Source organism: Cajanus cajan, chromosome 11 (genome assembly GCF_000230855.2).
Source record: "Cajanus cajan strain Asha chromosome 11, NIPB_CcT2T_4, whole genome shotgun sequence".
Lineage (NCBI taxonomy): Eukaryota > Viridiplantae > Streptophyta > Magnoliopsida > Fabales > Fabaceae > Cajanus > Cajanus cajan.
In genome coordinates this window covers 45,698,343-45,711,106 of record NC_138527.1, presented here as the reverse complement: position 1 = coordinate 45,711,106, position 12,764 = coordinate 45,698,343, and the positions used below count along the sequence as shown (strand labels likewise).

The window sequence follows — 12,764 nt, the reverse complement described above, 5'->3', positions numbered from 1 at the left end:
TAAAGTAAATTATCAATAAACAAAAATAATTTTGTGTTATAATATAAATTATATGTTATAAATCTAAAATATAATTTATACATTTAAAATATTTATTTATATAAATTTTAAATATAATTTATATATTTAAAAATTATATATATATATATATATAATCTATTATAATTTTAATTATATATAATAAACATGCATGTACATTCACAGGCTAAAATACTAATTTTTTTTGTATTTGTCTAAATTATATATATATATACTAATTTTTTAAGAAATAATTATTTTAGATTTTATTAAATAATTTTTGGATTATTTATTGAATATATTTTTTGATGCTATTGTATTCTGTTTAAGTAAATTATTTTTTATAGTCTAAAAATTTTATTGAACAATAATATAGAAGATTTAAAAATATCTTTCGTAATTAATACTTAATTTTTTAATTAATATTATATTTAATAAAGTATTGTAAAATACCTTTAATTTTTTTTGACATTCTAAATTTTAAATGTAAATATTTTAATACTTTGATATGTTTTTTTCTGTGATTAAAATAAATTTATGATGATTGAAATAATTTTTTATAATATTTTTAGAAGATAGAGACTTAAAAAGCAGGTAATAATGAAAAGAAAACCAAAGCCCTATGGGCCCAAAAAAAAAAAAAGAGCCTATGGCAGTGGCCGCTGAATCGAAAATTGGATGATTCGTATATATAGAGGCAAGTTAGTCGGAGCCCCGTAACGAATCCTCGTCCTTGTTGTCTTCTGCCAAGTGATTCATTTGCGATGACTATGTCTATGGCCGGAAGAAGGGTACTTGCCTTTGCTAGTTCCACTTCAACCCCTTTTCTCAGTCTCTATCAAAATGCAAACTTGCTCGCTTCTCCACGTCTTTTCTCCACACTTTCTGCCCCTTCTTCAGGTGAATGATCACTCCGTACATTTCTTAATATTGTTTCATCTTTTAACTTAATTCATTCCATTTTGCGGTTGTCCTTTGTTTCAAGATTAGAGGATGGTTCCTTTGGTCATAAATTTCACAAGTGGCATAACGGAGGTGGCACTTTCCACGAGTCAGCTTGCATTGACTCCTCAGCACTTGTGGAGGTTGGCGCTGTAGTTCATTCAGAATCTGTTGTTGGTCCAAATGTTCGTATAAGTTCTGGAACTATTGTTGGGCCTTCTGTTACAATTGCACATTCCACAAAGATAGGGTACACTTTCCTTTTTCTCAGTAACTAAGCTATGCAACTTTATCCCATCAATATCATTGCTTGAAATAAAGGGTCATTTTGGTTTTAAACTCTTAGCTTTGTTGCTCCTCTTTACCATTGATTTGTAATAGTCTTGGATGCTTTTTTTTAGCTATTACTTGATAGGTTTGCACTCTACACCGAAAGCATATGTTAATGTTGTTACTTGTTATAGAAGGTAGAAGTTGACTGAAAAATACCAATATGCTGCTGCTGTAGGCATGAGGTATAAAGTATAAACTACTTTTATTATTTTGAAACTTGCAACATGGTGGTTTGGAATTAATAGGTGTAGGTTTATATTTATAAGTTATAACTCAAATTGGAAGGATGTTATGTGTCTTTGCAGAGGTTCACATGCATGCTTTTGGCTAAACGCTCATATTTAGGAAATTCAAATTAAACTCATGTGGGTTATGTCTGATGCAAAGTAATTTATATTTGTATAGATGTGGTTTTGATACTACACTTTTCCAGGTATAACGTTGCACTAAGTAATTGCTGTATAGGTGATTCATGTGTAATCCATAATGGAGTCTGCATTGGTCAGGATGGTAAGGCTGGATTTCTACGCTTGCTTGTTTTATGTAGTCAAGTACACTTTTAATAAAGAAGTAGAGTCCTAGTAAGGACCTTACTATATTTCCTGAAACAATTGTAATATCTGTGGTTCAGAAATGTTTAACCTTTTTCCTCAGATGATGCTTAGTATTGAATAGCTGTTGCATGCATATTTGAATAAACTAATTTAACATTGGACATGTCTTTTGTAAGTACAGTTTTTGTCTGATAATATTTATGTATTTGACCTATAGGATTTGGATTTTATGTGGATGGTGACGGTAATATGATAAAGAAACCTCAGGTTGGTTGTATGTCTTATTGTGTCTGAATTTAAACTTTGTTTGTTGACAGGTGCTTTTTGTTAAACTATATTATTCATATTTATCATTAACCTTGCATAATAATTAATATATATTTTTTGCTTAAATCTGTCAGATATTGAATGTAATAATAGGGAACAAGGTGGAAATTGGTGCAAATACATGTATTGACCGAGGCAGGTTAGTGGTTTAATGGTTTTATCATTTTATTTTTTCTTAATCATGTGGTAAAATGTGTTTTAATTTGATTTTCACTTGCTTTATTTCTAATTTTACTCACTCTTTGTTTATGCAGTTGGCGAGATACCGTAATTGGGGACAATTCAAAGATAGATAATTTAGTTCAGGTTGACTTTTAGCTTTTTTCATAATTATTAATTAAAAGAAAGAAATTTGTTCGTTTTGTTCTGATTGGTTCTTCAGATTGGTCATAATGTAGTAATTGGGAAGAATTGTTTGCTTTGTGGACAAGTTGGGATTGCAGGTTCAGCAACGTATGTTATCTTCATTAATTTTTCTTTTGCATTGTGAATTTTGGTTTTGAGTTATCTGCTTAAATTCATTCATCTTAGAACTAAATTTCTAGATGAGGCTTTTGAATTTCTTCCGACTTACAACTTTGTCTGGTACTCTGGTGTGTTCAGCATAGGAGATTATGTGACTATGGGAGGAAGGGTAGCAGTGCGAGATCATGTATCCATCACATCAAAGGTGTGTATTTGTTTCCTGATCTTACAAGGTTAACCTCTCATAGCCTTGGTGCATTGAGGATGGCTAGTGAATATTGATTAGTGAATGAATAAGTGGACTTTGAGTGCATATCTGAGACCAACACTAATCTCAACTAGATAGGCGTTGGAACTTGGAAACTAGTACAGGGTATCTGAGACCAACATACAAGTTGGTTAATCTGAAGTTTTCATATATGCATGTTCTCTCATCTGAGTAGTGTACGAGATGCATAATTTGCAACTTCATGGTGTCAGTACAACCTGAAATTCTTTGCTTTCTAGAGTAAATATTGATCAATCAATACTACTATAATTTGGTTGCTGTTGTACTGTTTTTTTCTTTTGGGAAATTGGGAGCTTGAGGTTTAGGAGAAAATATCTGATTACACAGTATTTGCAGGTTCGGCTTGCTGCAGTCAGTTGTGTAACCAAGGACATCAAAGAGCCAGGGGACTATGGTGGCTTTCCAGCTGTAATGATTTAACACACTTTAAAGTTAACAATATGACATGCGTATTTCATTTTCGGTGTATTTACAAAATATCTCCTTTACTGCTTTGCAGGTTTCAATTCACCAATGGCGGAGGCAAGTTGCCAGTAGATATCATCAGACTCCGGTGAGAAGGAATCCTTAAAGTCAGCAAAATATATTTTTATATATAGTTAGTGGAGTCTGAATACTTGCTTCACTAAGAACCTTTGATGCGGTAATTTCTGGTAGATTGTCTGTTAGTGGAGAACTATGCAAGGGATTAATTAACACCAAATACTAAAATCAATATGTAGTGTGCACAGTTTCCAGAGCTAAATTTTAGTTTCATTAAAACACACATTACATGAATACTTGTTACAAGAGATTTACAAATGTATAAGTTCTGAATTCTCTATCCAGTATACACATACTACGTTCTAGAGAAAATCTTATACTAGATGGAAGAAATTTTCTTAAACCACGTCAATCTCAAACCAAGTGATCTCCAGGTATTTTAGTTCCACATTAACAGGACCCATCAGATGCTAAGCTTGTTCTTGTTTCTGCTTATACTGGGGGTTGAAGCAAGGATATCTCCCATGCAAGGTGGAAACATGAATCTTTCTACGTGTTGTAGGGAAAGTAAAGGAAGAGTAGAAGCAAATGTAGAAAGGTTAGATCAGTGCCGTATTTTGGACTTTCCTAGTTTCTTGGAATAATGGGTAAGTGGGTACTTTTTCTTCTTGCGTGAGAGCTTCCCATCAGAATCAATTGGTAAAATGCCTCTGAGATGTAACCCATGAAACTTGCTCTTAATTCCCCATGTCTTGTATCGATATCGTGTGATCAAATCAACTTTTAACTCTGCGGTTGCATTTGAGATTGCATTTAAGAGAGGTTTGATTTGTCGAGGTCTGGCATTAGCAGTACTAGATTGTTCCCGAGTGTTGCTAGTTCCTTGATGGAATGAGCCTATAGTTGTCTCCCCCACCTCCTTCTCATCCTGCCCATATAAGAAGCTTAATATGGTGTCGTCATAGTAAATGCTCGAGTCCTTGTTTTGGTTTTTGATTTCAAGGCTGTAAAGGATGCTGCCGTTTTGATTCGAGTTTGATGGCTGTTCAATGGAGATGGACAGAATGGAGTATGAGGGGCTCTTGGGTCGTAAGGAAAGCCATATAAACAGAATGGTAAGGCCTAAGATGCCTATAGTTTGCGTCAGACATAAACCCTTGCTTTCAACCATCCTTTACAAAAATCTCTGATACTCGAGAGTGCGCATTAATTTCATCACAAAGTGTAGAATGGAGCAGCAATTGCATATAAAATTATTGCATCTAAAATGATGATAAAGTAGGCGTGTGTTGTTGAAGTATGAATGAGGGAAGAATATATGCATTTCTTGAGCATTACCTATAAAGAACCAATATTTCAATTTGATTCACGTATTCGCACCGATAGTTTTGATACTTTACTATATCTATCAGTGAAGTTTTTAAGTCTAACAAAATTATGAAAATCTTAAATGATTGATACTTTTTGATATTTTGCTGAAACACTTTCTCTAATACGTATCAGTTAAATATTCAAATCTTAAAAATAATTACGAAATATATACATGTATAATATAAAAGGAGATAGAATAGATGACATTAATCTAAATAATGTAGCTGATAGCTTAGTACGATGTTACATATAAACACAAGGCAATTAATATCATCACCTAAGGACATGGTAATCTTTTTTTTTATTAAATTGTCGATAAAAAGAGTAAAACGGCGATGATTATAAGCATGGTGCAATTATGTCATTCTTAATTGAATCGCAGCAAAAACAAATGTTGCAACTTAAGCCTTTTTTATGCAATGCAGATTACGTGAAGCAATCTAGTGCTTTCTTGTTATTCCTGTTTAGAATCATATAGTTCTAACATTAAAACAATCCAATTGTGGTAGGGTATATTCAATATTTTCACCAAGTTATCTCAACATATTTGTCCGGAAGACGACATTTCTGATTTAAGCCTTACCAACAATTATCTCAATGGGCATGGCCATGAAATTCCTACTGTAAGAACTGTGATGATAAAGGTCGCTCAATTCAAAATTTAGTATCAAACAGTATGCTAATGGAGAAAGCACCACCACATGTGATAAACATACAATTGGTGTAGATTTAATGTATATTTTTTATTTAAATTTAGAATTTTAACTTATAACATATTTTGGCGCATTATTACATACTCTCAAATTAGTTTTTTAGTAGCAAAAACCTATTTGTAGTATTTCTCATCATAATTTTTCAAAAATTTAGAAATTTTTGTAGCTAAGACCAGGTATTAGAGTACTGACAGGAGCACTAATTAGTAATTACTAGATGAGGAACATTGAATAGACAATTACTTACAGAGTGTTTGAGCTAGAAACTATTTGAAGGCAATAAGACAGAAAATCAAAACTTTTAGTTTTAGAATGTGTTTGGAAGGGGGATTTTATTAGAGTAATTTAATTTTTTTTTTAAATTTTAAATACTTTGAGGTAAAATATTTTGTTTGTGTGAAGAATTTGAAATTTAAGTATGATGATAAGTTAAATCGACTTAATCAACTCTATCCGAGCTAAACATATCGGAACAAATTGAATTGTCAGGTGGTATGGAAAAATATTACTTCACCTAATCTAACTCAATCATACTAATTAATATATATATATATATATATATATATATATATATATATATATATATATAATATTTACTATTCAGTTACTCTAAACATTGAAATGTACTGTCACGTTAACATGAATTAAAATATATTTACTATTCAGTTATTCTAAACATCGAAATATACTGTCACATTAACAACTTCATGTTAAAGCGACATTTTCACAATATTAATACATAAACATTTCCGTCTAATATTGAATGCTAAGTTAATGGACTAAAATTATATAACTAAAATAGTCCAAATCAAATTCACGAAAAAAAATGTAGGGAATTTATAAAATCGAGAAATTCACGAGAGAAAAAAAAAATACAAATAGGTATTAAATGAATAGTGGCCGGAAGTAAAACTTCAATTCTAGTATATAAAAAAAAAGGCTTTAATTTGAATGTTGGGGCTAATTAATTTAAGCATCAAATATTATTCTTATTTAGTTAGATATTTAGAGAGGAAATAAGATTTCTTGCTTATGTATTTAGGAGGGGAAGTTTTCATTCCGATGAATAAAGGTGTGTTTTTATAAAATTAAATTATAAGTTAATTAAAAATTTATAAATTTATAAGTTATAAGTTAGGAATTGAAAATTTAAAAATTTAAAAATTAATTGATTGAATTGAAAGTATGTGATAAAATTAAATATTTAATATAAAATGACACATATATTTATTTAATAAAAAGATGAGAGATTAATATGTAGATAAAATAGTTTCTAAATTAAAAAGAGAAAAAAATAGAAGAAAATTAATAATGATAAAAAATGAAAGAATAAAAAAAATCATAAATTATAAACTACATCAATTAACTTATAAAATAAACTTGTGTATTAAATAAATTTATTTTAATGAAATAAAAAAGATTATAACTTCCTCAATATCTTGTAAAATACACTCTTAAAAGATGATTTTTTCTACATGCATGTATTGTGTACTTCTATTTCTATGTTAATTCACGCTATTTTAGAATTCTTTTTCATAAATTGTGATATTTATTGTCTCTTTTGAGTCAAATCAACTTTCTTTAAATCAACTTTCTTTAAAACTTGTAGGTTAAATTACTAATTCTCTATGTAAAATATTTGTAAAATAAACTCTTTTTTTAATAAGATGGAGTAATAATTTGCCGAAGTTTCATTGAATCATTAAATGCAAATAAAGCATCCTAAGAGGATGTTATGGCTGATGCATTCAAACCATATCAATAGTCTTATAAGGGTGTATTGATTTAGGATTTCATAAGATTTTAAAAGACTTTTTTTTTAGTAAAAAAGTCTATTGGTATTCAATCAGGATTTTATGTCACTTAAAAATAATTCAGTGGTATTCAATCTGAATTTTCAAGATTTTTTAAATAGTCCATTAAAATCCATTGGTATTCATTTGAGATTTTTTACAACTTAAAAGCAATCTATTAGTATTCAAAAATAAAAGAATTTTAAAAGATTGTTGTGTGAGAGGGATTTTGAAAGACTTTCTAGTGTTATCTATAAATACCAAATTCATAAAACAATCTCATCCAAACCCATCGAATTTTGAAGGATTGTTTGAAGTGACTTTTCAAGAATTTTCAAGTGAGTTTTTCATCTTTTTTTTTTCTATGCTTTTGTCTTCTCCATTTATTCTCTACTAATAATATTGCACTATTATTCATTGCTCATATATAATATTGTAATACTGTTCTCATTCTATTCCCCTATTTTGTGAAATTCCGATATGTAAATGATAGTGTCATTGACTTGCTCTATTTTTCTGTTCGTTCTCTTTAATTGACTTGCTTTATTTTATTCTATGTAGTTGAATTTGTTCTTTCATATAACACAAAAAAATGTTTGAAATTTCAACTTTTAAGTGATATTTTTTTTTTTTATAACAAACGTCAAGAAAAGAAAAAGGTGAAAGATGAAATTGATATCATAATCTCTACAATATATATATATATATATATATATATATATATATATATATAAGATGAATTTGTTAGGATTTCTGTGAGTAGAATGAGATGAAAATGGATCTTAGTTGGGGGAAGAACCCTCTCAGCATAAAAACTGCAATCTCTCTCCTTCTCTTAAGTTTGTTACTATTATCTCTCCTCCTTTTATAACTCAACAATTATTTTTTTTTACTATGAATTTTTCTTTTTATTTTTATATTGTGAAATTATGATTTTTTTATATTTTGAAAAAAAAAATTAACATAAAACATTCCAGTATCTAATTTTTTAGGGTTTAGGATTTATGCCTTCATTAGCTTATTTTTTAAAAAAAGAAATATTGTTAAAAATATTTGTTAGAATAATTTACATTTATAAATATTGTTAAAAATATATAACTAAAATAATATATATATATATATATATATATATATATATATATTCTCTATATCTAAATTCTTATTATTTAAATAATAATAATTATTATTATACTAATATTATATATATTGCATATGTAATTAGGTAAATATTTCTTGGTGGATTGTGGATTTCCTAATCGACGCCAATTTTTAGCTCCATTTCGAGGTGTAAGATATCATCTACAAGATTTTGCAGGTCAGGATACTGACCCTGAAAATGAGAAAGAATTGTTCAATCTTCGTCATGCGTCTTTAAGGAATATGATCGAGAGAATATTTGGTATTTTTAAATCAAGGTTCACAATTTTTAAGTCAGCGCCTCCATTTTTATTTAAGACACAAGTAGAATTTGTGTTAGTATGTGCAGCACTACATAACTTTCTACGTAAATAATGTTGTTCCGATGAATTTTCAATTGAAGCGGTGGATGAACCTTCATCTTCAATGTTACCAATTAATGAAGATCATATTTTTGAGCCTATTATTCAAACCCAGGAGCAATAACAAAAAGACGCTAATGCTTGAAGGACTAGTATAACTATGGATATGTGAGTGAATGCTATTTAAGAGGATAGAATATTATGGAGAATTATTGTTATTATTATTTATTTAGACATTATTGTTTTTTTATTATTTTTGTCTTTGACTCTTTTTAAATTTGAATGTATGAAATTTTTTATGAAATCTTATCAAATGTAAAAAATCCACGAAAATTCTACAAAATCCCACAGAATCCATTAAAATCCTGATTTAAAAGTCTTGCAGAATCCATTAAAATCCTGATTTTAAGTCTTGTAGAATCTTGCAAAATCTTAAAAGTCATGAAAATCCTGCAAAATCTTTTAAAATCCGCAGGAACTTTTTTTAACTAAAAAAGTCTTTTAAAATCTTAATCCAATACACCCCCTTAGTTTTCATACACTTAACTAACTTTTAATATGCAATTTTTTTTAAAATTTTCTGAGAATCTTAAATAAAAATCTTAATTTTTTTTTGTTTAATAGCAGTTAAAAATAAAGAATTCTCATAAAATATATATATATATATGTATTTAATTATTCTCACTTCTCTAAAAAAAAATTCTATGATAGCGGGTAGGAATACAACTTTTTTTAGTTTGGAGAAAAATTATATATATATATATATATATATATATATATATATATATATATATATATATATATATGTGTGTGTGTGTGTGCGCACGCGCGTGTATATATATAGAAGAATGTTCAAATGACACAAATGTAATTTTTACTAAGTATTACATTGCTCAATAATTTTATATTAAATGTGAATTTTATAAATCTAATCGTTAGATTGAAAGTTCATATCACTTTATATGTTTATATCAAATTTCGTTAAAATTGAATAACAACTTGAAGTTAATCAAAATATTCATATTTTATTATATTTTGAAATGTATATATTACGTCAATTTTATTTTATAAGAATGAAGTATTAAATTATTTTAAATTAATATAAAATTTTGTATATATAATCTAAGAGTAAAAAACTTTCAATCTAACAGTTGGATTTATAAAATTCATATTTAATATAAAGTTATTGAGCCATGTAATACTTAATAAAAGTTACATTGGTGTCGTTTGAACCCTTCTCGCATATATATATATATATATATATATATATATATATATATATATATATATATATATATAACAATATCCCTTTGTAAAATAAAAAATTTAATTAATATTTTTTGAATCCATTATCATTTGAACAACAAACACAAAAACACATTAATTTTATTAACTAATTAAAATATAAATTAATTAAATAATCAATTAGACATTGTTTTTTTTATCACTTTTAATTACATTATTTTTCAAGAAAAATAATCAGTGCAACTTTTCATGTATAAACTTTTAATAAATTATTCTATTGTGTCTTTTTATTACATCATTTTTTATTTGTTATTAGATATGAATTACTATTTTTTCATCACTTTTCTCCTTAATCTAATAATAAAAGTTAAATAGTTATATAATTTTCTTAAGATGTGGTATTTGATAGTTATTTAAAATTTATAAATTATAAAATTACATTACTAATTTTTTATTGTGATTTTTAGCTTCTAAATTTAACGAGTTATTTTGGCGTCGGACATGATTTAAATGATGTTGAATGTAAAAAACACTGGGAAATATTTGTCTTGGTGACACTAGGCTAAGGTTGAGTGGCGCCTTGTGTGGCCAAATCATAACTCTTTATTTGGATGACATCGGGCATTGGTATGGTGACGTTAAGCGTGCGTTAGGCAGAGGCTACCTAAAATGAGGTCAAGTGTGAGACTTTTTCACGCCAAACGTGAGAGCTCAAGGGTCTTAATCTTATCCACGTCAGACATGGGTTGTGTAGCATTGGGCTTAAATGTTGCAGAGAGTTCTCTGCCTATATGGCATTAGGTGTTGGGTGTGTGGCGTTAGGCATTGACTGTTGAATGAAAATATGCTAGTTGATTGATGAATTATTGAATATGAGTAAAGTATATTACCTTATAATATGTATTAAGTTGATTAATGTTGATATATGGTAGTAACTAAGGATGAAGAATGCTTGAGACTTTTCTTGAGAAGTTGACCTTTGAAGAGGGCTATTGAGTCTCCTCTAAAATGTTAATTGCTACTGTGTGTGGGTAAGTTGATGCACATATGTATAAAATGACTACAATATATGGGCCAAGTTGAGCTATACTAATTACAAATGACCAACAGAATAAAGTACGAAGTCGGGAACTTAGTTCCTAATTAAGTATGGAAAGAGCGTAATATTTGGAAGGTAATTGATAAGATAATCCCATAAGATGGTTAGTTAAGCTAGCTAATGTCGTGGTATGCCTATAACCAGCTATTATATCTTGATGGTAATTCTAAACTTTCTTATTTAAGTGATAGCATCCAAGAAACCAAGTTGTTGTGTTGAGGATTGGTATCCAATTTGTTATTGATCTAGTAAACAAAAAAAATTACTGTGTTGTTAGTTTGATAGGATCAAACTACTTAAACTGTTCACCCTTATAGTAAGAGATCTTTTAGTTAAAATATGTGACAACGCATGTAATTATTATGTTGTGCGTATGATGTATTGATTTAATTGTGTTATTCATATGCAATGTTGATTTATGATGAAGTATGTTGATGTGTTGTTTAAGTTGACCTTGTGTTGTAGTAGATATAGTTAGAAAGTTGATAAAGTTGAATGTGTTGAAATGTTGATGCTGAAAAATGTGAGATGTGTTGTAAAACCCTGTTGCTCATATTTCTTGTTGTATATGTTGTTATTTTGAACAGTAGATTATCCTTGCATGTTTTCATAAATGTGACAATCATAAAAACAAAGTAAGGATAGAATGAGATGTTATGCAATGGAGACCATCTAGTAGATGGTAAAGTGAAGTCTTTTTGCGATTACTATTATGTAGTACTACATATAGAAATTGTTTGACTGATAACTTAGATTGTATAGTTCACTTTTATTATAATATTCAATATTGTACTTATATTATGTATATTTGTATAGTTGCTTCACCTTTACACCTAGGATATATAATACATATTTTCATATTTGTATATATATAACTCTAAATTAGTAATTGTTTCACTACTAATAATTATGTCGTTTAGCGTAGAGATAATGTCATATTGTTACAACTTTCTATTTATTTTAAGAAAAGAAATTCTGCTTACCTCTTAAAAAAATATTTAGAAAAAACTGTTTATTAAATAATACTGTTCTTGAATTAATTAATAATTTCATGAAATAGTTTAGAGTAACGATAAGCATACATTGTGATTTTTCACTCGCCTTACACATGTCACATGTAACAATATGCGTACATATTAGTTGCATGTAACTATATGCGTACATATTATTAATTTTGTCTCGAAAGTAGTTAAAATAAATGAGCATGATTGTATAATTACCAAATGCTTTTACAACATAACAGTTGCACGTGTCTCATAATTATTAAAGTATAATGAGGTTATTAAAATCTCTAATATTACTTATGATCCATGTGTTATTTCATCCAAAATATTATCTCTATTTTATAATAATTGTTATATATATATATATAATTAATTTTATAATTAATCTTTTATTAAAAATCATATAACACAATATCATCTTCCAAAGAATATTACAAGGGGTATAAATGAAAAAAGAGATAATTAGTATTATATTAAAAACCTACGTGTCACTTATTTTAGAATATATTTTTTTTCTTGAAATATTATTACAGAACGAGTGAAGTAGTTAATTTTAATTAATATTATAATTTAAAATTTTATTTAATATATCTATAATATTAAATGATGTAAGTGGCAAAAATATTTAA

At 27.9% G+C, this 12,764-nt stretch overlaps 2 protein-coding genes across 2 annotated transcripts; one reads left to right on the top strand and one right to left on the bottom strand.

Annotated features, from left to right (window-relative positions):
- The first annotated feature begins 716 nt into the window (after positions 1-716).
- On the top strand, positions 717-3,744 carry LOC109800945 (putative UDP-3-O-acylglucosamine N-acyltransferase 2, mitochondrial). The gene is made up of 10 exons (XM_020361881.3): positions 717-918; positions 1,009-1,210; positions 1,727-1,803; positions 2,065-2,114; positions 2,249-2,313; positions 2,429-2,480; positions 2,557-2,627; positions 2,778-2,844; positions 3,265-3,336; positions 3,428-3,744. The coding sequence occupies exons 1-10, from the start codon at positions 783-785 to the stop codon at positions 3,497-3,499; spliced, it is 864 nt and encodes a 287-aa protein (XP_020217470.2). The 5' UTR covers positions 717-782; the 3' UTR covers positions 3,500-3,744.
- Positions 3,745-4,015: 271 nt separating this feature from the next.
- LOC109800946 (protein NDR1-like) lies at positions 4,016-4,582 on the bottom strand. Its single transcript, XM_020361882.3, has one exon. The coding sequence runs from the start codon at positions 4,580-4,582 to the stop codon at positions 4,016-4,018; it is 567 nt and encodes a 188-aa protein (XP_020217471.1).
- Positions 4,583-12,764: the final 8,182 nt, after the last annotated feature.